Below are 27,878 nucleotides of genomic sequence, written 5' to 3'. Positions count from 1 at the left end.
CAGGCTGGCATCTTTCACTTAGCAATATGCATTTAAGTTTCCTTCCTCCATGGCTTTTTGTAGCTTGGTAGCCCATTTCTTTTTACCCTGGATAATATTCCATTTTGTGGAGGTACTACAGTTTGTTTGTCCATTCACCTACTGAGGTATATCTTGGTTTCTTCCAAGTTTTAGCAATTATGAATAAAGCTGCTATAAACATTTGTATTCAGGTTTTTGTGTGGGCTTAAGTTTTTCCATCATTTGGGTAAATACCTAAGAGTGCAATTGCTGGATCATATGGTAAGCCTATGTTTAGCTCCATAAGAAACTGCCAGACTGTCTTCCAAAGTGGCTAAAATTAAAATGGCCATACCAAAGTTGGTGTGAATGTGAAGCAATTGGAACATTGCAGGTGGGAATGTAAAATGGTACAACCACTTTGGAAGATAGTGTGGCAGTTTCTTACTAAGCTAAACATAGTCTTTCCATGTGACCAGCAATTACACTACTTGGTATTTACCCAAACAAGTTGAAAATTTATATTCACACAAAAATCTGCACACAAATGCTTACAGTTACACTTCTAAATTACAGTAAAACTGTAATTTTAAGGGTATGTCTTCAATCTCTACGAACATAAAAATGTGCAAGTAGTTACTCCCTAAAACCAAAGCCTGAATTTGGCCTGAAGTCCCCAACTGAACCTTCTTCTTTTCCTTTTTTTTTTTTTTTTTTTTTTTGAGACAGACTCTTACCCTGTTGCCCAGGCTAGAGTGCAGTGGTGTAATCTTGGCTCACTGCAACCACCGCCTCCCGGGTTCAAGCAATTCTCGTGCCTCAGCCTCCCGAGTGGCTGGGACTGCAGGTGCACACCACCATGCCTGGCTAATTTTTGTATTTCTAGTAGAGACGAGGATTCACCATGTTGGCCAGGCTGGTCTCAAGCTCCAGACCTCAGGTGATCCACCTGCCTCAGCCTCCCAAAGTGCTGGGATTACGGTCATGAACCACCATGCCCAGCCCTTAGTTACCTTTATTTATTCATTGATTTGTTTTTTATTCCTATCACTATGTGAATCCAGGAATAAACACTTCTTTGATGGCTTATTTAGGTACGTTAGTAAAGAGCTTCTCCATTTTAATAACTCCACACCATTATCTCCAAAATAAACTTTGCAAAAGATGCTGGCTATCTTGTCCGTGTACTGTGGTGATTCTGTTTCAGATCTGTTGACCAGAAATGTCTCAGATTTGGGGTTGTTCATCAAGAGTAAACAGCAGCTATCGGACAACCAGAGGCAGATATCTGATGCCATTGCTGCTGCAAGCATCGTGACAAATGGCACTGGGATTGAGAGCACATCTCTGGGCATTTTCGGGGTGGGCATACTTCAGCTCAACGATTTCCTCGTGAATTGCCAAGGAGAACACTGCACTTATGATGAAATCCTCAGCATCATCCAGGTTCGTGCCTGTTTTGTGTGTGCATGTGTGTGTGATGCCTCTGCCATTCGAATAATTTGCTGCTAAATGTTTACTCTTTCTATACTTCTTTCCAAAGCCTTTAAATCTGGGACAGAAATAGAGTTTTGCTTTTTCTGTTTTTTTGAGATGGAGTCTCGCTCTGTTGCCTGGCTGAAGTGCAGTGGTGCGATCTTGGCTTACTACAACCTCCACCTCCCAGGTTCAAGCAATTCTCCTGCCTCAGCCTCCTGAGTAGCTGGGACTACAGGTGCATGCCACCATGCCCAGCTAATTTTTGTATTTTTAGTAGAGATGGGGTTTCACCATGTTGGCCGGGATGGTCTCAATCTCTTAACCTCGTGATCTGCCCACCTTGGCCTCCCAAAGTGCTGGGATTACAGGTGTGAGCCACTGCGCCCGACCTTTTTTGTTTTGTTTTTTAAACAAAATACCAAGTATGGGCTGGGTTTCATGGCTCACGCCTGTAATCCCAGCACTCTGGGAGGCTGAGGTCAGTGGATCACTTGAGGCCAGGAGTTCAAGACCAGTCTGGCCAACATGATGAAACTCCATCTCTACTAAACATACAAAAATCAGCCAGGGCCGTGCATGGTGGCTCACACCTTTAATACTAGCACTTTGAGAGGCTGAGGCAGGTGGCTCACCTGAGATCAGGAGTTCAAGACCAGTCTGGCCAACATGGTGAAACCGCATCTCTACTAAAAATACAAAAATTAGCCAGGTGTGGTGGTGCATGCCTGTATTCCCCGCTACCTGGGAGAGTGGAGCAGGAGAATCACTGGAACACGAGGCGGAGATTGCAGTGAGCTGAGATCACACCACTGCACTTCAGCCTTGGCAACAGAGCGAGACCCCGTCTAAAAAAAAAAAAATCAGCCAGGCATGGTGGTCCATGCCTATAATCCCAGCTACTTGGGAGGCTGAGACATGAGAATCACTTGAGCCCCAGAGGCAGAGGTTGCAGTGAGCTGAGATGGCACCACTGCACACCAGTCTGGGTAACAGAGCAAAACCCTGTCTCAAAAAACAAAAAACAAGTATGTAAGTGTTCTTTAACATATAATTAACATAGGTCCCAGGCTTTCTCTAACTCAGTAACTATTATAAGGAGTTGGTACGTAATTTTTTCTTGTTATTCTAGAACATGCAACAGATTTAGTCTAAGTTTTCAACCTCATTAGTCATTAAATGAATATGTACTAGTTCCTACTATGCTGGCTCAGTTTTAGGAGGTGGGAATATAGCAGACAATAAGGTAAAAGTTCTGGCCCTCAATGCCGCTTACATTCTAGTGGGTGAGGCAGACAACAAAGATACAATGTAATTTCAGGTAATAATGGGGTAGGGGAAAAACTGAGCCAAGTGAGGAAATAGAATGATACAGGAGGAGGGCTGAGGAGAGTAAGCAAAGGCCACTTGGAAGAGGTGGCATTTGAACTGAGCCCTAAGTCAGTAACCGGTTTGAAGGTCTCAGGAAAGAGCATTCCCCACAGGGAGCCACAAGGTCAAAGACCAAGACAGCAGCAAGCTGGGGGTTTATGAGGAACCACAAAAAGCTGGTGTACTGTGAGCTGCACAAGCCAGGCAGAGAATGGCAGGCATGGCGTCAGACAGATGTACAAGGGCCCAGTCATCCAGGCCTTTTAGAGCATGATAAGGAAGTTGGCTTTAGTCCATGTGAAATGGGATACCACTGAAATTTTTGAGCAGGGGAGTAACATGATTTGATTTTTTTTTTTTTTTTTTTTTTTTTTGAGACAGTCTCGCTCTGTCACCCAGGCTGGAGGGCAGTGGCACGATCTTGGCTCACTGCAACCTCTGCCTCCCAGGTTCAAGCAATTCTCCTGCCTCAGCCTCCCAAGTAGTTGGGATTACAGGCACGCACCACCATGCCCAGCTAATTTTTGCATTTTTACTAGAGATGGGATTTCACCATGTTGGCCAGGCTGATCTCGAACTCCTGACTTCATGATCTGCCCACCTCAGCCTCCCAAAGTGCTGGGATTATAGGCGCGAGCCAGCACGCCTGGCTGATTCACTTTTTTTGAGGTTACTCTGAGCCAGGCATGGTGGCACAAACCTGTAGTCCCAGCTACTCAGGAAGCTGAGGCAGAAGAATTGCCTGAGCCCGGAAGTTTGAGGCCATGCTGGGCAATATAGCAAGACTCTGTCTCTAAAAAAAAATTTTAAGTGGTTACCTTGGCCTCATTGTAAACTGTGCTGGCGAAGGAACAGACGCAGAGAGACTGCTTAGGAAGCTATCATAGTAACCAGCAATAGCTGGTGAAGGTTTACACTACAGGGTGTCAGCAGAGAGGAGTGGTGTGGCTCGATGCAACAAATGAGTCTAGGTTTCAGCCTCCCTTATCACCTGACTGGGTATCAGTGTATTAGTTGTTCAGCAGTTGGATTTGATCACTGAAAATGCTAAAATTGTGAGATTACTATCACACTGTTGAGTGCTCATTATAATATTACTAAATGCAGTCATGGCACTAAGTGCTCTATGTGAATCATCTCAGTTCGCCTCTCACCAACTTTATGGTAACTGCTATTATTATCCCCATTTTCACCTGGACAAACTGATACACTTTGTTTTCATAGAAATCAGCCTTGTTCTTTTCTCATTCTCTCCTTTTTTCTATTAAATAAATATGCTTAGTATAATAATTGTTTTCTTTTGGACTAAAAACCACTTCTTACCACTACATTACTAAATTAGTTCAAATATTTGGTTTAGATGTTTCCTGATGAAAACAGAACAGCTTTAAAAAATGATGTGGTGGTTTCTTTCCCCCTCTTAGTTTCCTTAACCTAAATAACACTTTTTTTTTAATCCCTTGCAGAAGTTTGAGCCTAACATCAGTATGTGTCATCAGGGACTAATGTCATTTGAAGGGTTTGCAAGGTAACTTTTAAAATATCTTTTGCCCATCTTTTAAGAGTAGTATGCATTTTTCCCATGCAGTCTTAAGAAAATTTGTTTCACCTAGGTTTCTGATGGATAAAGAAAATTTTGCCTCAAAAAACGATGAGTCACAGGAGAACATTAAAGAACTGCAGCTACCCCTCTCATACTATTACATCGAATCTTCGCACAATACCTACCTCACGGGCCATCAGCTCAAAGGAGAATCCTCGGTAGAACTCTACAGCCAGGTACAGGGAATGCCACTTGGAATGTGGTTTTTATTAAGCCTAATTATTTACTTAACCCCCAAAGTCACAAAAGCCTGGCCCCAGACTCCTTTGAAGAGCTTATAGAGTAAGCTGTTCCGTGTCAAATGTGAGGAACCACGATGTGTGGGAAACTGGCTGTACTACAGCAGTCGTCTTCTTTACTTCTTTTGTTTTGTTTTGTTTTCCCCCGTCTATACTTAACCTTTATTCTAGGCCAAAATGAAAGTGTTTGTTTGAGACTCATAGCTTTTAGATCCTAGTTAGTCTGACCTACTCCCACTAAAATTAGATTTTCCCATGGGAAAATTATCTAATCTGTTCTCTAACTGCTAAATAATATATTGTAGTGGGAAAGCATAGTAGAAAATGCAATTTTCTATGTACTTATTCCCAAAATATTGTTTGTTTTGCTTTTCAGTTTGTTAAATAATCAATCTAGCCCTATGGTAACCAAAAAAAAAAAAAATTTTTCAGAAAAAAATCTGCACAGACTGTAGGCACTGTCCCTACACATTAAATTCATGAGAATGTTCTTTGAAACTCAGTAGGCTCTCTAGACTAGAAAAAGTCCATCCTTTTTACCTAAACATCCAACTTGCAACGATCTGCGTGTCCATTGCCTCTCTGCTGTACCGTCTGCAGCTTCCTCATCTATTCTGCCTTTTTTCTTAACTCTTTCAAGAAGGGTCAATTCGGTTGGAGCTAGGCAGGGAATATAAGTGTGTCATTGTGTGCGCACGTGGGTCCAGGTTTGAAAATCACAGGTGTATTGTTTACATAACCCCAGCAACAGTGAGGTTTCTTTGTTCTCCAGATTCGTGCAGATATTCCTCATAGCATGGGGCAATTTTTTTATCTCAAAGCTTGTGTAGCGGGAATATGTATTTTAAACTCTATTTTCTAAGGAACCTTTATTATGAATGAAGCTGTGTCCTTAGCGTAGTGATTTTCAAAATAGGAGTTCTGTCATGGGGCCTCAGCCCCCGACACTGAGATGAGGGAGCCAGAGAGTAGGAGGGGTACCATCTGCCCCACTTCAGGTAATGTACTACTCTTCTACACACTTTACATATTGGCCCTCCATTTGCACACAGAAAAGTTAAAAGAAGTTTGAAATCCATTATTCTATAGGAATGAAATTAAATATACATATAAATACAGCTACTTATATATATTTCATATACACACATACATAGGTATATACATACATATACATGTGTGTACATATATGTGTAAGTGCATATATGCATATCTATGTATATCTATGTACTTATATGTATGCACATTTATCCCAGGAAAATAAACAAGGACCAGTGTCCTGGCTTTAATCCCTACTTCATTCCTGTTTGACTTCAAACAGATTTTAAACCTCTTAACATCACACCCCAAGGAGAGACTATCACAGCTTTTGAGTAAGGCACAAGAACCCCTCAAATACACTCACAGATGGGATGAAACCTAGTATGCAGGTAGATCCCTCTTACTTCGTTTCTAACCCCTCTCCACTCTTCCTTGGCCCTTCCTAATTACCTTTTAACATTACTCTATGGGGCAGATGGGAAGTGAGGATAAGCCCTGTTCTTCTCATCTAGAATTTCCAGCCCAGGTTTTCCTCTTCTAGCCATATGTGGAGATCTAAGGTCACACAGACTTTGGTGAAGACCTTTAGTCCATCCATGCTGAAAAGCCACCTCATCTGTTGCCAGTTGCTGAACATTACTCCCAGTCTGGCAGGGGTGCCACAGAGATAAGCAGCTTGGTGTTCCAGCCACCATTTTACATAGCAATTTCCAGCCCAAGACACTGCCCCTCTAGATATTCTAGCTGCTGAAAGAAGCAGATAGCCTTGAGATTCTAGGCCACCCACTATGCTGTAAGATAGGAAGAATATAGCACATATCTCATACAAAACTGTGAAAATGAGAATCATTCCACTACCTGAGCTTAGTTGCAGAAACTCTAGTGGCCACTAAGCCCCAGTAATGGATTGCTGTCACATAGACATAATTATGTGCGTTCTAAAATCAGTGGGTTTACAGATCTATCAATTTATTGGCTTGGGTCACTATTCCAGTATGTAATAATTTTTTAAGATGATGTACAGATAGAGCTATGGAGGAAGAAGGTGCTTCAAGCAAACTTTACAGAGTTGCAACCCAAGCATATGTATTGAGCTCTGCTTCCCACTTCAGATCCAGGATAACAAATAGGTATCAACTCATCTGATTCTTTGGTAGTGTTTTCTGGAGCACTTTAATAAAGAGGTTGTGAGCTAACATATTAAAGCTTAAAGGACTAGTGTGCCTAGCTTGATTACTCATGTCTGCTGTGGGTATGGGAGGAAGGAACCATTTATGGATTATTTGCCATCTCTGCTCTAGTTGCTATTCTGGAATTAGATAGCCAGGCAAATCCTTGATAACTCTTTGCTTCTACTCATCTTACATGTTATGCATTCACAGCAAAGTTGTTTAATTGTGGTTTAATTTGGGTCTTAATGGAAGTGATTTTATCCTAATTGGCTTGCTGTAAATGTTTAGCCAGTTCATTAAAGACTCAGTGGCGTTATTTTCTCTGGGCTGTGGCATTAGCATTTTCACCTCCATTGATGTCTACCCAGATAGAGCACTTGCCTGGCTCTCTGATTTGAAGATTTCAAGAGGCCAAAGTTGCTAGGAAAATGGCCATATGGTTTTGCTATCAAATTTTACTTTCCTTTAATATTCAGCTCTGGTAAACACTCTTTCTACCTTAATCTGTTCCCTTCCTTTCCCACTCCAGATTAATTGTGGCCTTTGGTGAAAATGCCGTGTTTGTTTTAGACCATGTGCCCTTCTGCTTTAGTCCTGAGTGTGAACACTGCCTGATATGTAGAACTACATGCTAGGTTTAGTTTGAGGCTTTATTTCTAGGTGCTCATCTGGGGTGGATTCACTCATTGATCACACAGGTCCTCTTGCAAGGCTGTCGAAGTGTAGAATTGGACTGCTGGGACGGAGACGATGGGATGCCCATCATTTATCATGGACATACACTGACAACCAAGATCCCCTTCAAGGTAATCCTTCATAACTGTCTTTAAATCAAATCACAAAGAGACATTATCTTCATTTGTCTCTCTTTTTTTTTTTTTTTTTTTTTTTTTCTTTTTTTTTTTTTGAGACAGGGTCTTGATCTGTTATCCAGGCTGGAGTGCAGTGGTCCCATCTTGGCTCACTGTAACCTTCGACTCCCAGGTTCAAGAGATTCTCCTGCCTCAGCCTCCCAAGTAGCTGGGATTACAAGTGCATACCATCAAGCCCAGCCAATTTTTCTATTTCTAGTAGAGACGGGGTTTCAACATGTTGGCCAGGCTGGTCTCAAACTCCTGACCTCAAGTGATCCGCCTGCCTCACCCTCCCAAAGTGCTGGGATTACAGGTGTGAGCCACTGCCCCTGGCCTTCATTCTTCATTTAAATCAGTGACTTGACCAAATTACACCTTAGGTCAAGGGTCTTTATGCTGGGTCTAAATGAAGACTTCCCAAAAGTGTTTGCTGTATCATGTGGAATGTGCACATGTTCATTTTTCTGGAGTTAATCTAGAACTCTCATTGGACTCCCCATTCAACCAAAGTTAGTAACCATTACCTTACACTAGTTAGCATGTAATAATATTGTTGCAATTTTTATATATATTGCGTATATATATATACTCTATATATATACTGTATATATAATATATACACAATATATTGTATATATACTGTATATGTATTATATATACACAATATATTGTTTATATACTGTATATATACTCTACATAGAGTATATATATATATACAGAGAGTATATGTATATAGATTTGTTAAATTCAATATGATAGTTGTTCCTTATAGTATATGAACAATACTCACTATAAACAGTTTAATGTCTTTCTACAAAATAGTCTTATCCTCATCCTTCATTTGAAAATACAAAAACCGCCTTTGGTCAGAGTCTGCTGCATGTAACAATTGAGATGCTTTCCGTGGCTATGAATACCCTGCCTTCTGACCACCTTGACAGAAATCTGGACTCTAATGAGCTGTTTTGGCTCTCATAGGAAGTGGTTGAAGCCATTGATCGCAGTGCCTTCATCAACTCTGACCTGCCAATCATCATATCGATTGAGAACCACTGTTCATTGCCTCAGCAACGAAAAATGGCAGAAATTTTCAAGGTGAGCTCTCAATGAAAAGACAGAACAGTATGTTGGCCCTTGTCTTGCAATTGTCATTGGGTTTTTTTGTTTTGTTTTGTTTTGTTTTGTTTTGAGACAGAGTCTCGCTCTCTCACCTAGCCTGGAGTGCAGTGGTGCAGTCTCGGCTCGCTGCAACCTCTGCCTCTGAGGTTCAAGTGATTCTCCTGCCTCAGCCTCCCAAGTAGCTGGAATTACTGGTGTGCACCCCCATGCCTGGCTAATTTTTGTATTTTTAGTAGAGATGAGGTTTCGCCATGTTGACCAGGCTGCTGTGGAACTCCTGGCTTCAAGTGATCCACCCACCCTGGCCTCCCAAAGTGCTGGGATTATAGGCATGAGGCACTGCACCCAGCCATCATTAGGTTTTACATGAGGGCTTTGTGGACCATGCCTCAATTAGACCTTGGCCGTGAAGCATATAAAGTTAGGGTCCCACAAACCTGAGACATCGGGCTGTTCTCAGAGCCTGGGCCCTCTCTGGGATGGTCCCTCTTTTCAGCTGAGCTGTAGTGATATAAGCATTACTCTCTGGTCTCCTTACCCTTTCCAGAAAGCCTTAGGAGATTAGGATAGACCAACTCTCCAACACTTCGGTACCACAAGTCAGGGATGCCAGGATGTCATCTGTCAATTGTATGTGGAAAAGCTGAAAATATCTCAGGGCAAGTAAGTCAAATCTTGTAGAAGATCTTCTTATACCACAGTACAAAGATCCAAGTTAGCAAAGAGCTTAGACTGGCCAGAACAGTTGCTGTGTTAACAGTCAGCCCTTCCTTATATAGGGGATTGATAATGCACCCAGATTTAGGAGCAGATATTCCCTTATACTTCCCCCTTCCTCTAACAGTAGAGGCATTTGTGGAAATGTGGCTCTCAGTGGGAAGGAGGGGCACTAACAAAATGTCCCAAATATCAATGCCAACAAAACTAATTAACTTTTCATATTGTTCTGGCCTAAGCTTTGATTTTTTTTTTTTTCCAACTAAAAAATAACTTGAAGCCAGGCCCAGTGGCTCACACCTGTAATCCTAGCGCTTTGGGAGGCCAAGGCGGGTGGATCGCCTGAGCTCAGGAGTTGGAGACCAGCCTGGGCAACAATGGAGTTGATATAAGCATTGTGTCTGCCTTCCCTCCACCCACCTCCTTGACAGACACACATTCTGCTTTGGAGATCCATGCCCAAAATCTTTGTGAGAATTGTGTCTGTGATTCTTCACACTATGTGGGGGCAAATTCTACCTATGTCTTTCATCCTTGTCCCTACTCCCTACCCCCTCCAAAGTTTCTATCCTTTTGACTTGACTTCATCTGAAACTAACCTTATTCTACAAACAACAGCCTCTAACTGATTCTCTGTTTTCTTATTTAATACATCAGACCACAGAATATTTTCCTAAATAGTTAGAACTGACGCCAGCTGCAGAGTGGCCTCGACTTCTCCTCCTGTCCTTCTAAACACCTCCCTTCTTTTCAGGAAGAAACTATGAAGGGGGCGGGAGCAGGGGACAGCTTCTTTCCTCGTTCCTCTTCCTAAGACTTTTTAAATAATTCAATCAATCTAAAATATCTACTATATTTATGAAGTGTACATATATTTATCAATTACAGATAAAAGGCATTGATTTTATGTTTTCCTTCATTCTTTTTAGACTGTGTTTGGAGAAAAGCTGGTGGCTAAATTCTTATTTGAGACTGATTTCTCAGATGATCCAATGCTTCCTTCACCTGACCAACTCAGAAGGAAAGTGCTTCTTAAAAACAAGAAACTAAAAGCCCATCAGACGCCAGTGGATATCTTAAAGCAAAAGGTACTCCCCTCTTGTTAAACTGGTTATGAAAAGGCAGTGTGCCTAGAACAAAGAAAAATAATCATTCTAACCTTTCAGATGACCTGCTTGTTTACTAGTTTTTCAAGACTGACTTTCCTTAGATGATAAATTTGATTTTGGGCTTTTCATTTCATAGACCAATAAATTCTCTCATCTCACTCACCCAAGATTTAATTTGTGGAATTGTTCCCACATAGGATATACCTCCGTTATTTAATTTATTCCGAGTAGGATGAAGTGTGACTGTTGTGCCTGAAACTGAGCTTTGGGGGTTGTCCATCCCATAATGACTGCTTTAGTCCCCTTTAGGGAGAGGCCTCTTAGGGGAGCCCTTGGCATGGAGCCTGTAGTAGAAGCCCAATAGCCATAGCCCTGTGATCCCAGCCTATCACTAGTTTGTGCTGCTTGGGCCCAGATCTCGACAACAGAGATCTGGGTCCAAGCACAACAAACCCACCTGCGTAGGAGACCCTCAGCCCAAAGGTCTGTGAAAAACCTCAGGTCCAGAACACAGAGTTATTTACCAGGCTGCACCCACTTATCCCACAGGATGACAGCTGGCAAAACTATTTGTCCTACTTAGGAGGGCACTGTTGGTTCTAAAACATCACTTTGGAAACTAGCCCACTTGCTCTCAGGCTGACCTGTTTTTCAAAGAGTACAGGCACATAGATGCTAAACATACAGAAACCAATTTCTTTACAAACATCCGAACTTGCATACTCCCTTGAAGTGTTTGTGTACTCTGAAGGTATACGTGACCCAATTTGAAGATCACCCACGACTCTGGGCCAAAAGTTGCAAAATCAGCCACCTTCAGGGGCTAAGCAGGAAACATCAGTGTGAGGAGCCAGCTGGATACAGGACAGCTGGAAGTGGTGAGGACAGGAGTGGAGGGTGCACGCCCCATCAATGAACAGCTCTAATTCAATTATTTTTAAAACACTGCACCAGCCAAACCAGTCAGGTCTGGAGGTGAAGTCAGCCCCAAGGGCCACCAGTTGGAGACCTCCACTGGGTCGACATCCAGATCTGCACTTCCAAAGCTGCTCCAGGTGACCTGGCCTTTGCTTGAGTTTCAGAGGCCATGGCACCTATGCTGATGGCCTTGTTACTAAGTTATTTAAATGTTAGCATGTATACTCTACCTGACCTTCCTCAAATGCCACATCAGTGACTGACCACCCAGCAGAAGAAAAAGCACTTCTAGAAAGAAAAACACTTTCTTCTAGAGCCCTGTTCGTCTGTGCTATTTTCTTTATCCAACAATTCCTGCCTGGTCCTCACTGCCAAGCAGATAAAGCTGCTAACCACACATACCACTATGGTCTTCAAGATAAATGTGAATGTCTTTGCCTTTTCCATTCTGTGCACAGTCATTTGCAGTTACTTATAAGGCTTTCATTCCACTAATGAACAGAAGTCTTTTTTATGTTGAGCCCAAATCTTCCTTCCTGTTCCTCCTTCTCATTGGCCCTCCCTCTTCTCTCTGCAGCTGTACAGACTAATTTTATATTTAGAAAGCTATCATGTGTTTCCCCACCAGCTTTTCTTCTCCAAGCTAAAAATTCTTGTTGTGCCAACTGTTCCTGACAGGATATGTTTGCTAAGACTCTTTACTTACCATTAAGAATATCGTAGATATTCTTAAATTTGTGGATATTCTTGAATTTGTCAATCTTAAAATGCGATTTCCAGAACTAAGTCAGTATTCTAGGTAGTATATTACAGCACAAGATCAGTGAAACCATCACCTCCCCTAATTTGAACTTTAAACCTTTGTTAATGCAGCCTCAGACTGTCTTCCTTTCAAAAATTCTTGGCCAGCCGCTGTGGCTCGCCCCTGTAATTCCAGCACTTTGAGAGGCCAGGGGAGGTGGATTGCTTGAATCTAGGAGTTCAGGACCAGCATGGGCAACATATCACATCCCCATCTCTACAAAAAATATAAAAATTAGCCGAGCATGGTGGCATGTGCCTGTATTCCCAGCTACTGGAGAGGCTGAGGCAGGAGGATCACCTGAGCCTGGGAGGCCAAGGCTGCAATGAGCCATGATTGTGCCACTGCATACAAGTCTGGGCCACAGAGTGAGACCCTGACTCAAAAAAAAAAAAAAAAAAAAAAACAGATTTAGCACACCCCGGGCTCATGTTGAGCTTGTAGAAAACAAAATCATTCGATTATTTTCATATAGACTTCTTATGCCCAGTGTTCCCATTTTTCCAGATTAACAATGAATTTTAACCTTTTGTATATGGGAGCCTCGTATTTATTTTTGCTCTTCTTGGTTTCGGTATATTATTACATCCTACAAGGTTCTTTGTGTATTTTGTTTCTGTCATCTGGTACATTTATTAGCAATTTCTCAAACTGTGTCTTCATCCCAAGTTGCCCTTGAGTCAGCCAGCCACGTGAGAGGCCTGTGCCCTTCTTAAAGAACCCCCCTGGCATTTGATGATTGTTGCTCTTGTCTGGTGCTCTCCTCTCTGGTAGCCCGCATTTCCCAGAGGGTGCTTCAACGTCTTTATTGATTTCTTTATTTATAAAATAGAAAACTGAAGCCTGGCCACTTGTGTGACTTTCTCAAGGCCAACCAGCTCACAGCAGTAGAGCTTAGTCTCGGTCTTTAGAGAAGCCCTTTTCAAAGGTGATACAGAAGTCAGAATACTTTAATAAGAATAGTTGCTGGAGCACTTTGAAAAACAGATTCTAAAGTCACGAATCTGACTAAGTCAGAATTGCCAGAAGAAAGGCCTGCTCATCTGTTTATAAAAAAATAATTCCTTAAGTCACCATGGTGTCTGCAGAAAAAATAATAGCAATAATAATTCTTATTATCCTGAAAGTTTGAGAAACACGATTTATCTGCTATTTTTCCCACAAAGTGAATTATCTTATCCAAAAAAGCTAAGGAGGTTACTGTGCAGTCAATTTGTTCTTAGTAGATCCATTCTAACTCTTGCAAATCACCTCTTTATTTTCTAAGTTCTCGCAAACCAAGTGATTAATACCCCATCATGAAATTTTGTCAACTATCACCTTGACACTGCCCACAGTATAATGTCCACAACTTACTTGTTCCTCATTTTGGACAAATGGGACAACATAATCCCTATTTCCAGTTTTCTAAGACTGCGACCTTTCATGATGACTTCCCAGGGGATACCAGCAATGATTCCACAGTCGTATGTGTAAGGCCTTTCTGTTTTCTGGTAGATCATGGGTCTAGACCTAGTGATCTGACCTCAAATAAACCAAGTGAATGCCCAGAGCTCCATGGGCTCTGACCTACCCCCTAACATAGAAGGCCTGTGTCATTTCCATACAAAGAACACACCCTCAGCAAGGATGGATTGACTCAGCAGGATTTCTGAAGCCCTCCACCTGCCTCTGGCTTGTACTGAGATGCATCCTGAGGTCTCCTAACTATACCCCACCATGATCCTCCAGGATTCTGACATTGCTCTCCTGAATTTGAACCAAAAAAACTCAAACAGTTCACCCTAGATGACAGGCACTGTGGCTAGGTACTGGGGAAACAGAGAATTGTAAGACATTGCTCCTGCTTAGCCCTATGAGGGCCAGTCTCCTCATCTGACCCATACCTCCAACCCCAACCTATATCCGAGTTACTTTTATTCAGGGGCTGAGGTCTCATTTTTCTACCCTAGAATAAGTAGGATACTGTGTAGAAGGGTCCCAGCTATTGGCTGTTCATTGGGCTACCTCTCCCATGCTTCTCCTTGAGCATCTCAGGGGCCTTGGCACTCTACTTTCAGACACTGCTATTCGTGGTTCTTTGAGCGGTGTCCTTCTCCCATACAGTACTCACGTTTCCCTGCCAGTGGGTCTGTCCAGCCCTTGGCCTCATCATTCCCATGACTTGGCGCTACCTTGAGTGCTCACTAAGTCAAGGCCCTTCTCTTATCAGCGATAAAGAGACCTGCATTTGTGGCTCACTTGTGCCTACAACAGATTTCCCAAAGTTTTGAAGAACACTAATCCTATGAGAGACTCTGAGAAGAGAAAGACGGGGGAAAAGAAATTCCCTGGTTAAGTAAGCATGGAAAATGTTTATTTGAGACTGATTTCACTGGAGATCTTTGAAGATGCACTGGAGATCTTTGAAGACTCGTGATGCCCTTTAGCGTATTAAATGAAGGCTGTGTGAAACCCTGTAGTAGGAATGTGTTCAGGTTTGGTTAAGCTGCTGTTTCCAGGCATTCAATGTATTTTGCGGTTCCTGTAATTGTCAGTTTTTCCATAACACCTAATAATACCCACAGAACTCCATAAAACCCACTTTGAGAAATCTCAGCCTAGACAATATCCAGTTATCTGGAATGGACTGCTTTGTAATACATTTCATATGGATATGGACACAGCCTAAATTGTATCTTCCTTATGTATACATATTCATTATAAAGGTAATATACCCACATTTCAAAAATTTAGGGACTAGAGAATTATTTTAAAACATACATAATTCCAGGGTCAAACACAACTATATTACACAAGTTCTTAACCTTGGTAATATCCACAAATGGAATTTAGGGAGTCTATAAATATAAATGGAAAAAAATACATCTTTATTTTCACTAACCTCTAGCTGAAATTTAGCATTTCCTCTGATTATAAATGTGGGAATAAACTACAGTAATATAGACAATACCTATTGTCACCAATCGAAATGGCAACTTTTTCATTATACTTCACAGTTGTCGCTAATATCTCCAAGAATTATTTATGCTCAATTTATATTTTCAAAAATGTTACTTAACCTACTACTATGCTTTCTACTGTGTTAATAAAAAAACACATATATTCTAATAGCACAAATTTGTTCCTATAACATGCGATCACTGTATTCAACAGTATTTCCTTTGTAACCGTTTCATTTTATACATTTAAAACATCATTCCGAGAAGGGATCCTATCTCACCAGACAACCAGAGAAGTCTGTGACACAAAAACAAGTGAAGAACCCCTGCCGTATTAACATTTAATATCTAGCACTTTATGACTGTCATTTTATATAATTGCACTTTAAATACATAAAACAAAGAATACAGAATTATGTGTATATTTAGTATATATATTTACATGAATAGCTATTTTCTGTATGCACACACATACATTATATAGAGTATATGTTAACACACATGTATGCACACATATGCAGAATTGTATATGTGTGCATATACAATATTCTATATAATATATTCAATGCATAAATATTGAATAAAAGAATTTGTTGAACAAAAGAATTTGTTCAATTCCTTTGTTCAATAAATATATAACAATTATTTTTTCATGTCTTTCTCTCCAGCAGACAACCACTGCTTACTGACCCCGTTCCTCTATTGTTGAACTTCTAGGTTGTTTCCTGCATTTAGTTCATGCAAGTAACATTTCCTATATTTCAGATGATTTTCTTAAGCTAGGTTGGTTCCCAGACCTGTACTGATGCTTATCACTTCACAGTAATTCCAGTAAACGTGGAGTATGTGACCTCCCTGGCTGCACACATCAAGTTTCCTAAAGTTTCTAGGCCTGTTTTGTTAATCTGATTTACGGTTCAGAAAGCCTTTTGAAAAAAATTTTATTTAAACCAACAACAATTCTTTTGGCCTCTTTGTCCACAGGGATTCTAACATTGTTCTCAAGGTCAGGGGCCTGTAGATATTATTTTAAGAAGGGGAAAAAATGGTTTCTTAACAGAGACATACTTTTGAAAAACTGATGGGTGACTCACTTCTTCAGTCATTTGGGATTGGTGCTGGTTCTCCGAATCACCAAAACTTTCTCTTGGAGGGGTTGTCCCGGGAACCTGGCTAGCTGAGCACCGCACATGGTCTTCTGGAGATTGTGTATAAAAGCTCCAGGACTCTTCCTGCAGGAATGCTGAAGTTCACCCAAGTGTTGACATTGTGTTTCAAGTGAATCTAGATGTTTTTCCTCCTCTCCCAAATGTATCAAAATAGGTTAAGCTACTTTTAATGATTGTGTTAAACATCAGGGGTAGTTTTGAAGGTTATAAATGAATTCAGTAGCTTGGCATCTGCAGTTTACAATTATTGCTATTTTACAGGCTCATCAGTTAGCATCTATGCAAGCACAGGCTTATAATGGTGGGAATGCCAACCCCCCACCTGCCAATAATGAGGAAGAGGAAGATGAGGAGGACGAATATGATTATGACTATGAATCCCTTTCTGATGGTAAGAGAAACAGATCCCTCTGCTGTGCACAGGAAAATTCTTGGATGATTTTCCACCTTTTTCTTTCTAAAATAAGTCTAGAGCTCCAAAGACCAATACTACAGATGGTTGTAATACTGTACAGGAGTTTCTGAATTCAATCACTTAGCAAGGACTGAGGAAGGAAGGGGATTCTGTTAGCCACCACTTAAGGAAAGAAGAGGCAGGTGGGGAAGTTACAGGGAGTCATTCCTATGACAAGTTTCTAAAGGAAGAGATGGAATTGCAGCAGAGAAACCCTATTTTCACCCTTTAGCTTCTAGTGTGTCTGGTACTTTTGGCGGGAATCGTAGACTGAGGCTGCATCCTTTCTCCTGCACCATCAGCAGGGGGCAGCATCACGGCTCTGTGCTCTCCGTTCCTTTCACACTCTTGCTCTGGCATTCTAGCAGGGAAAAGAAAGGAGCCTCATTTCCCCTCCCTCCGTTTTCGTACCACTAAGCCAACAAGATCTTTCCTTCTGGCCCAACCAAAGAGAAAAAACATGGGTAATACTAATGACACAATACAAAAAAGCCACATGAATTGATGTTAACTACAGATTACTAGCGAAGGATTCTTCTCACATGAGAATTAGGTTTTCAGTGTGTTTCATTTGCGTTAAACATTTGTTAGAGATTGCAGAATGTTTACTCAGGTACCTTTGCTGATAGTAGACTGTTTCATTTTGGTGATGTCTGAAAGACAACAATATAATAATAAGAAAATGCCAAGGTTCCTATTTCTGTAAACATTATATAGTAGAATATATTGTTTCTATGTAGAATAATTGTTTTGCTAAATATGCAGATATGCCCAGACCAGAAACCATTTACCATTAAGTCGTCTCAAGCATTAAGACAACTGAGCCTCCTCCAAATATCTACGCCTCAGCAGAAATTTGAATTGTCTCCAATCATAGTTCAGTTTTGTGAGCCTCCATCACTGGTTATGCTGCAGTGTCTGTCTGCCCCCAAATATAATACCAAACTACATCATTTAGTATTTGTCCTTAGTAATAGTTGATTGCTCCATACCACCAATTAAAAGCCAGTTTGCTACACCTGAAACCCCATGAGCTAATATGAGGGACATATCTCATCAGATAGTAAGAGAAAAAAAAAATTAAAAGGAGTCAAGACAATTTATCTGCAAAGTCATGGGAATGTGATTTTTTTTTATTAACTTATTCTTCCCCATGGATTTCTTCCCCATTACAGTTGCAGTAATGCCCCATAGAAGAACAAATTGATTCAGATATGAAATGAAAAGCACACTTAAGAAATCAACTAATCCAGATGTCATATGCCCCTATAAGTAGTTAGTCCACTAGAAAACAAATTTGCTCTTTCATAAATTGCTTCTGTGGTTTTTCTGTACTTCTGAGAACAGGGAAGGAAAAGACTTTTTAGAAATTATTATACTGTAGATTTCACATAAAGAAATAACAAAAAATTATTATAGATGGTTTTGATTTGCAAATAACAAAATGAACAGGTAAGAGAAGGATTTTCTGATTTATTTTCATTTGGGACAGTAAAATTTAGTCCTATACCACTGAATTTCTAAGATAAGTTACGTGCATTTTTAACAATCCACATATACAAAGGTGGGGTGTCATTGGAAAAGGGGACCACGCAAGGCTCTGTTCCAATAGACTGTGAGACCTGGGGCAATGTCTTCACCACTTTAGGCCTTAGTTGCCTCAGATACGTAATGAAAAGGTTCTGCGAAGTGTTTGGTGATGTTCTTCCTCTACTTCCAGCACTAACATCTATAATGTATGACCGCTTAAGCCCACTACCACTACATGAGTATTTCCCCCTTCACTGAAAGATCCCTCTGACTGGATGATTCTCAAACAGGCCTTGTAGTTATGCTGTGACTTATGCAGGCCTTGTAGTTCTGCTTGTTGAAGCTTGTCCAATTAAGGCTTCCATATGTGACTATTAAATGCCTTACTAGCCATATGCCTTTGATTATTGTTGTGACCATCTCCACTTTCTCCAGCAGGGATAGAGAACAGAAATCTACCTGCTGTGGGAAGCACCATTACCAGCCTGTTAGGGGGCCTCAAAGGTTTCCTAGCTTCTTGTAATAATGTGTCCTTTTGAGAATCAGATGAGAGCTGTCACCTTTGAAAAATAAAACGTGCTCTCAAAATTCTGCACAACTGCAAGAGTTTCACAAGTTTCCTGAGACCCTCATAGGCATCCTAGATTAGGAACCCATCTCTAAAGTCAGGGTGCCCAGTTTATCTCTGTGGCATCTCTTCTCCTTGGTTTTCATGCCGATTAAATAAAGGCATTAATCTAACACCATTTGGGCTATAAAAATGAGATAATGCCTAGCCACAGAATTATTGCAAGTAAACCCTAAGGAAGTTGCAAACGAGAGTTATTTATTTGAGAAATTGTAACTCTGCCTTTTGGGTAATAAATTCTTAATACTTTTTCCCAACCTTGTCGTTTATCTTGTGTCTAGTTTTGAACATACACTGCAGACAAATTTGAATTTATGACTTAACATAGACATATTCTATGACAATGACAGCACAATTCCAAGAAATTAATCTGTTTCTGTACGTTTGAAATGAAGTCATATTGGGAATATTACAATAGTCAGTAACTGAAAATATGTAACATGAATGTGTCAGCCTTGGCATGATTCACATTAGTAATGTTTACATTTCGTTTACTGCTAGTCCTTGCATCGTTCAACAGTCAAAATATTAAATCTATAGAGCATTTCTTGTTTCATTTATTTATAATCTAAGCTGCTGTTATTTGTGCTTTGCTTCATACCTTTGTTTAATTTATCTGGTGTTTGTCTTAATTTTCTCCTTCCTTTACCCCTTTCTGATTCTGTTTTTCTGTAGCAGATGTCCTTACTGCCTCCCCTGCTCCTAACGGTCAGGAAGGTAAATGCCATTTGAACGGGGCATTTTAACTGCATGGACGTCAGCATTCTGTTTCCAATTTCTTGGGCCCGGTTAGCATGACATTGTGATACTTCCGTGAATACAAATGTAATGCAATGATTTATCTCATTTACTTCTTGTCAGCCTGCATGGCCCTGATTTGGTATAAGGTCCTTTTGGTCTAATCATTTGTGCTCTGATGATGCGATACTAAATCTTAGTGAGAAATTAGCTTTCTTGTTTTTCATTTTAAAAAGTCATCATCACGATACACCTCTAATACCCTTAGAGTCATTCCGAGTAGAAAAGCAAAAACAGAGCAAAATATAAGATTATATCTCATGATATGATATTTAGATATCTTTTATTTTCTGTTATGATTATCACTTAGTAAATTAATAACAATCATGAAAACTTTGCTTTTTAATTATAATTGTAAAAACTTTGCACTACACCCAATAATAAGTCTTTCCCCCCAGGTTTTGGCATTTCTCAAGGTAAAAGAAGTAAATAGCTTCATTTCAAAGTGACAGTGATTAAATCATGTATGTACCTTCTAGAAGTGCTTCAGCCACTAAATCCTTCCCAAACATGTGTGCTGTCAGCTTCTTGACATGGGATATCTTCCATAATATTTGCATAGTTCCAATTATCTGTATGAAAATTGGCATCTTCATTTATATTATGTCAATATGCCAGATTATTTTGAATCATTTAAATTATAAGTGACAAAAACTACTGGTAAATAAATCAATTAAATTGAAAATAACTGCATCAACCCAATTTTTACAGTTAGGCTTCAAGCCATCATTTTGTTAACATACTATATAGTTAGAGCCTCATTCTTATAGATAAGTACAAGTATCTGGATGTCCTCACATGATGCACATGTAGCTCTTAAGTGAAGCATTGGGTTCTTTTTCACTGAAGCCTGCTAACTTATTTTCAGACAACATTCTGGAAGACAGACCTGAAAATAAATCATGTAATGACAAGCTTCAGTTTGAGTATAGTGAAGAAATCCCCAAGAGGATAAAGAAGGCAGATAACTCTGCTTGCAACAAAGGAAAGGTGGGTGAATGGTTTCTGTTAAATGACACTTGGACCATGTGGTACTCTTGTCAGTTTCAGATGGGATCCACTTCCTCCCTATCCCTCCCTTTCACCTTTCCCCTCACTTTCCCTTAGATGCCAAAGTTCACTTGGTGGTATTAAGAGACACCCACCTTCCATTTATGGAAAGTTAGTCATTGATTCATCCAGCCAGTACCTACTGATGGTGTATGTGTGGCAGGTACTGAAGCGGCACAGGAGGTGGTTTAGTGATGGAGGCAGACATGTCAACTTTGCTGAAGATTAGTGCATAGAGCAGTGATTATACTGTGTTATCAGAGAATCAAGGACAGGCTCTAAGGGAATATGAGGTTTGAGAAGGAAGATTTGGCTAAACAGACAAAAACAGAACATTCAGGCCAAGAGGACAGCCAGGTATGTCCAGGGAATTGCAAGAAGTGTTAAAGGCATTTGGGATGACCAAGAAGATAAAAAGGGGCCAGACAGCAGAGGACTGACACTGAGAATAGAAAGATAAATGTGATACCCAGATCCTACCCTCAAGTGCCTCACGGTTTATAGATTCTGAGCAAATCTTTAGATGCAGTTGCAGTGACATTGTTGGACAATGGAATTATATGTCAAAAATTTGAGCCACAGAAGATACATAGTCAATCCTCTATTTAACAAAGATTTATTGACCATTCCACATGTAAGACAGTGGACCATGCACTGAGGGATGAATTAGACTCACTTCCTGCCCTCAGAAAGCTTTTACTCTAGGAAAGCTGTTGAGACATGTGTATGGATAATTACCATGCAAGGGGAAATACAGTAATAACACCAGAGGAGGACAGATAAAAGAGCTTTGGGAACTCAGAGGTGAGTGGCATATACCTTCCATGTAAAATGGTATCATTTTTCCCTTACCAGGTTTATGATATGGAACTGGGAGAAGAATTTTATCTTGATCAGAATAAAAAGGAAAGCAGACAGATTGCACCAGAGCTTTCTGACCTTGTAATCTATTGTCAAGCAGTAAAATTTCCAGGTAAGATAAGGCAATATCATCTATAACATTTAAAGATACCAAATGTTAAAAATATGCCATTTATTTAATTGGCATTGTGAACACTCTCAAAATAACTAAATTGTGTTGCTGAAATCATTGTTATAATACCTCCTAAATATCTTTATTATTATAATTTGCCTTGATGCTCATGAAGAAAAATACCATAAAATACTCATTTTCCAGGTCACACAATGTCTTTTTATATAGTTAATAATTATAAAAATAATAATACTCATAATTTCTCATTGCTAAAATGTATTAAATACTTAAGTACTAGGATTTGTGCTGTTTACATACATCTCCTTTACTGTTCATAATGATTCTACAAGGTAGGCAGTATTATCTCCATTTTAAAATAAAGTCTGAGAGAGATGAAGTAATTTGCCCCAAATTTCAGAGTATATCAGCCAAGATTCTTTGGTTTGAAAGTGGCAAAGGGAACTTTATTGACTCATGTACTTAAAAATGAAGACACACAGGTTTCAGGTAATGCTTAACCAAGGCACATGCTTTCTCTCTCCTCATTTCTCATTCCTCCTCCATCATGTTGGCTTTCTCGCCTTTATTCCCTTCTGGTTGCAAGACGACTACAGCAGGCTAGCACTACATGCTTCAGTTTCAGCTTCAGTGTAAGAGTCTCTTCCAGAACTTCCCGCAGAAGTGTCATTGTTTCTCATTGGGTCCTTTACCCAAGCCTTAACCAATCACTGTCGCCAGGGGGATGCAGTGCTCTGATAGTCTGGAGCCTATGTCACATGCTCCACTCTGAACTGGGTAGCAAGGCCCCACCCAAACCACAAGGACCAAGGATGGGGTTGAAGTGGAAGAAGAGATTTCCCCCAACTGACCGTTTTTAGAAATACAGTGGACTTAGGCTGATGAACCACTTTCCAAAAACAGTGTCCTTTTCAATTAATGAATGGTACACCTATAGCTCTGAAGCCTATCTGTCTCCAAAGTCCTGCCCTTACCTGTTATACTGCCTGGCTTCTCTTGTTTCCGGCTGTTTTCAATGAGCATACTCAATTATGTGTCCCACAAATGGGGCACCAGGGGGTGGAAGACAAACAAGAAAGTCCATAAGTACATGGAACTCAGAAAAATTCATCTCCTCATACTAGGAAAAAGGATCCTCTGGAATAAAATTTCTGAGAACAGGAAAGTGGCTGAGATAGGAGGATCAGTCTAAATGTTAGTAAACAGGGTATATAGACTTGCCCTCATCTTTTCAAGATGGGCTGAACTCAGGTGCCTCCCAGAGCATATCTTAAGCACCCGATCTCACACTGTGCCTGACAAATGGGCCAGAGGCATTGGGCTATTTAAAATTTAGGTAAACTGGGTGTGGTGGTGCGGGCCTGTAGTCCCAGCTAACAGGGAGGCTGAGCAGGAGAAATGCTTGAGTCTAGGAGTTCAAGTCCAGCCTGGGCAACACATATAGCAAGATCTCATCTCTAAAAAATAATAATAATTAAATTTTTTAAATCACAGTTAGGTAATAGTGAGTGACCTTTTCACACACCAGAGTAAAAAACGTCATATTATTTAATGATATAAAAAATCATATATGTCATGATTTTAAAATTATTTTAATTGTAAGTTTTCTCCTATAAACTGTTTTTAGACTGTTGGCAGCTGCTACTGCTTGTCTGCTAGTAAATCCTGTTGAGGAGGATATGAATCAATAAGTGGCCAGCAAAGATTTCAAAGAAATGCAGGAACCTGGTCATTTAAGTTTAATTTCACAGACCATGACCTCGTGGCATATAAGTACAATATTACCATTATTTGCAACTGGCAAAAATCTTTTTCTGATGGAGTAAAACCCTTTACCTGTCAAAGAGCCTGGAGGCTGGCACGTCCTTCATTGCAGGAACAAGGATGAGCGCCACTCTGTTCAAGAATCATACCCACTGCAGCTCTTATTCTTTATAAATGCAGCGAATGCCACACTCGGACCCTTCCACTGGCTTTGTCTGTTCTTCTCAAGCACTGAGTAAATAAGGAGCACAGATTCCCAAAGATATTTGAAGTCAGTGTGGAAGACAAAGTCTCTGTGCCAGTAGAGAATCGTGGAAGGACCAAGAGGTCATTTGGTAGAGCTTCTAAGCATGTGGTTGTTCAGCTTATTTTAAAAATTCCAAGTATGTTATTTTTTAAAAGTGTTCACATAGCATACATTTCTTCATAGGTATAGTGTATTTTCGTTTTCTTTAGAAAAATGAAATTTTTTACATTTTTTCCCCAATTTTATTTCCTGTCTCAAAATAGCTAAATTGGATTGCCAGAATTATTGTTATAATACCTTCTAAATATTTCTTGTCATAATCATGTGTTTGATGCACATGAGGAAAATAAATTGCTCATGTTGCTATGCCATTCATTTTAATTTTGCTACATTATCAATTTCAGCATATGTCACCTTTCGTCATCCTAAGTCCCTTCTTACAAACCATATGCAAAAAAAAAAAAAAAAAAAAACCCTTCATTGCAATGAGGCACTCAACAATCATGTGGTATGAGGCCCACAGAAAGGAAGGAACTTTCCTACCATCAGAAGCTAGTTCAGTGGCAGGGCAAGAGCCAGATCTCCTGGCAGCTCCCAGGACTGCTCTTTGCACCACACTATGGAAGTAGTTGAGTTTTTTTGACCTGCTTTCTCTTAGGGTTTGTTTCTCAGTTGCATTTAGTACTTCTATTGTCCTGGGGTTTTTTTTCTCCTTCTAATAGGAAAAAAAAAAAGGATATGGTATTTTTATTTTATGACCCCACCTACCTAGTTTCCAATATCTTCCCACAAGCTCCCCTGCATCCCCTGCTCTCCTCAGGGACCTAGCTACACTGCCGTCTTTCTAGTGCCAGGCCGTTGCTCAGAGTGTTCTCAACCTTGCCTGGCCTGCCTTCTCCCCTTGGCCCCGTTCCAAATTCCAAGGACGGGGTCCTTGTAAAGTATCTGAGACTTCTCAACTCATTGTGACATCTCCTTTCTGGAGCTCCTTCATTTATGGGCGTATTTTTGGGTACTTCCTAGATACGCAATTGTTCCACAGTTAGGAGTACAACCTTGTTCTTTTATTTTGAGTTTTTTTATTTTGACAGCTTTAGTGGTACAAATAGTTTCTGGTTACATGGATGAATTGTATAGTGATGAAGTCTGGGATTTTAGTGCACCTGTCACCCAAGTCGTGTAAGTCGTACCCAACAGGTAGTTTTTCATCCCTCACCTCCCTCCCACTCTCATTCTGAGTCTCCAATGTCCATTATACTGCTCTGTATACCTTGACATACCCATAGCTTAAAAGAGTACAACTCTGTAAGAGAAAAATTATTCAGTGGTGACAAGATCATCAGATAAGATCATGGGTCGAGACCTGGGCTCTTGGCTACCACACTCTGTGATTTGGCCAAGGCAAATCTTCTCTTTGAGCCTTTGTCACTCAAAAGTGGAGTTTACTAGAATCCTTATTTACTACATTTGCTGAAATCTCCAGAATCACCCAGGTCTCTTGATTAACATACCCAGTCTCAGGCCTCTCTACCAGGGATTTACATTTGGAAGGCACTGGGAGGTCCTGGTCCCTGGGTTTCTAAGGCAGGCAAGTCAGGAGCAGGCAGAGCCAGATGATCTGGAAGTCTGATTCTGAGGGGGATTTTGCCTCATTCTCCTTTGAATCCACCACACAGCCCACAGAGCAGGCGCCCAGGGATTCCATGGTGAGGCTTGTCCGGAAGATTCTGTGACTTCCAGGGTTCATTTTTATTCCTACACTGAAGGAGCCACATGGAGAGAGCCTTGCAAATGTCAGTCCATTCCCTGGATACACACTGTCATTTTCTCAGCACTGAGAGACAAGCTTTGTTCATCACATAGTGGTTTGCTAACAAGCCATTTGAATGACAAAAGTAGAACCCTACTGCCTTGGACAGCTCTGGGCTAGCTGGGTGTGGGTCCCTGGCACTGAATGTTGCCATTCCCCACAGAGAGCCTTGGCCGTCCCCCATGGCTGTTCTGGGTTACTCAGATCCACAGTAGTGCTGCAGGTTGGAACATCTTGGAGGGCAAAGGGGGGATGCATTTCAGGAAATGAGAGGGCTCGGAACAGAACTTTCAGGAGAATATCAACCAACACACCATTGAGAGGTAGCCCTGTTCACTGAAACTTAATTACCCTCGGTGCCTCCCAAAATCTTGCAAAATCAGTGAAGACAGCTTTTTGGGCCTACAGTGACTGGGTAAGATGAGGCCCAGCTGTGCCCTGCAGAGCATGGCAGGCAAGGCACTCAGGAAGAAGTAACCGTGTGACCCTGAGTGGCTCTCGGACCATCCCCAGACTCAGCTTCTCTCCTGATTTTAGCAGTGCCAATATGTTGAATCCTCTGATGTGTCCGGAAAAGCATCCAGAAGAAAGCCTAGCACTGATTATATTTACACTAACGCATCACTTAATCATAGAGAGACATTCTGAGAAATGCTTCATTAGATTATTTGGTCGTTGCGAAACATCATAGAGTGAACTTAGACAAAGCTGCAGTGTAGCCTACTACACACCTAGGCTAGATGGTGGAGCCGATTGCTCCTAGGCTACCAGCCTGTACAGCACGTTACTGTACTGAATACTGTAGGTAAGTGTAACACAATGAGAAGTATTTGTGCATGCAAACATACCTAAAAAGACAAGGTACAGTAAAACTATGACATGAAAGATTTAAAATGGTACATCTGTATAGGGCACTTACCATGAATGAAGCTTGCAGGCCTGGAAGTTGCTCTAGGTGGGTCGGTGAGTGAATGTGAAGACTTGGGACAGTACTGTACATGACTATCAACTTTATAAACACTCTACACTAGGTTACACTACATTTATAAATAAAAAATTTTTCTTCAAAAATAAATTAACCTTAGCTTACTGTAACTTTTTATTTTATAAATGTTTATTTTTTTAACTTTTTGACTGTTTTGTAATCACACTTAGCTTAAAACACACACATTGTATAATTGTATAAAAATATTTTCTTTCTTTTTTTATTTTTCTTTTTTAATTAGAGACCTGGCCTTCCTCTGTCATCCAGGCTGGAGTGCAGTGGTGGAATCATGGCTCACTGTAACCTTGAACTCCTGGGCTCAAGTGATCCTCCCACCCTAGTCTTCTGAGTAGCTGGGACTACAGGCACGTGCCACCAATACCTGGCTAATTTTTTTTTTTTTTAAGAGACAAGGGTCTCGCTATGTTGCCCAGGCTGATCTCCTGGACTGATCTGCCTAGGCCTCCCAAAGTACTGGAAATACAGGCATGAGCCATCGCACCCAGCCATTTTCTTTCTTTCTTTTTTTTTTTTTTTTTTTCCATTCTGTGACTCTAGCCAAAGACATTTTCTTTCTTTATTCTATAAGATTTTCTCTATTTTTAATTTTTTACTTCATTTTATTTTTTTTTTTACTTTTTAAACGTTTTTACTAAAAACTGAGATACAAGCACCCACATAAGCCTCAGTCTACACAGAGTCAAGTCACCAATATCAGTGTCTTCCACTTCCACATCTTGTCCTACTGAAGGTCTTCAGGGACAATAACAAGCATGGAGCTGTCATCTCCTGTGATAACAATGCTTTCTTCTGGAATACTTCCTGAAGGACCTGCCTGAGGCTGTTTTATATATATATACACACACACTAATGTAGAAGGAGTATACTCTAAAATAATGATAAAAAGTATAGTATAGTCAATATATAAACCAGTAACATATTTATTATTATCAAGTATGTTCTGTACATAATTGTATGTACTAGACTTCTATATGACTGGCAGTGCAGCAGATTTGTTTACACCAATCTAATCACAAACACTTGAGTAATATGTTATGCTATCATGTTAGGACAGCAGAAGATGACAGGAAC

General features: G+C 40.5%; 1 protein-coding gene across 7 annotated transcripts in view; it reads left to right on the top strand.

The window, feature by feature from the left end:
- Nucleotides 1–27,878, top strand: part of LOC105480004 (phospholipase C epsilon 1) — a 348,142-nt gene that overhangs the window by 279,018 nt on the left and 41,246 nt on the right. For 5 of the 7 annotated variants that reach the window (XM_071069465.1, XM_071069464.1, XM_071069467.1 and 2 more), the window contains 10 exons: nucleotides 1,208–1,446; nucleotides 4,314–4,375; nucleotides 4,461–4,626; nucleotides 7,598–7,705; nucleotides 8,732–8,848; nucleotides 10,519–10,677; nucleotides 16,791–16,920; nucleotides 19,817–19,858; nucleotides 20,808–20,929; nucleotides 21,845–21,962. In XM_071069465.1, coding sequence (XP_070925566.1) covers nucleotides 1,208–1,446; nucleotides 4,314–4,375; nucleotides 4,461–4,626; nucleotides 7,598–7,705; nucleotides 8,732–8,848; nucleotides 10,519–10,677; nucleotides 16,791–16,920; nucleotides 19,817–19,858; nucleotides 20,808–20,929; nucleotides 21,845–21,962 — 1,263 coding nt within the window. The remainder of the gene's footprint in view (nucleotides 1–1,207; nucleotides 1,447–4,313; nucleotides 4,376–4,460; nucleotides 4,627–7,597; nucleotides 7,706–8,731; nucleotides 8,849–10,518; nucleotides 10,678–16,790; nucleotides 16,921–19,816; nucleotides 19,859–20,807; nucleotides 20,930–21,844; nucleotides 21,963–27,878) is intronic. The other 2 variants (XM_071069466.1, XM_071069468.1) reach the window with 1 other exon arrangement.

The sequence above is a fragment of the Macaca nemestrina genome, chromosome 9 (genome assembly GCF_043159975.1).
Source record: "Macaca nemestrina isolate mMacNem1 chromosome 9, mMacNem.hap1, whole genome shotgun sequence".
NCBI classification, from domain to species: Eukaryota; Metazoa; Chordata; class Mammalia; order Primates; family Cercopithecidae; genus Macaca; species Macaca nemestrina.
Note: the sequence above shows the minus strand (reverse complement) of the source record. Positions and strands in the feature narration are given on the sequence as shown.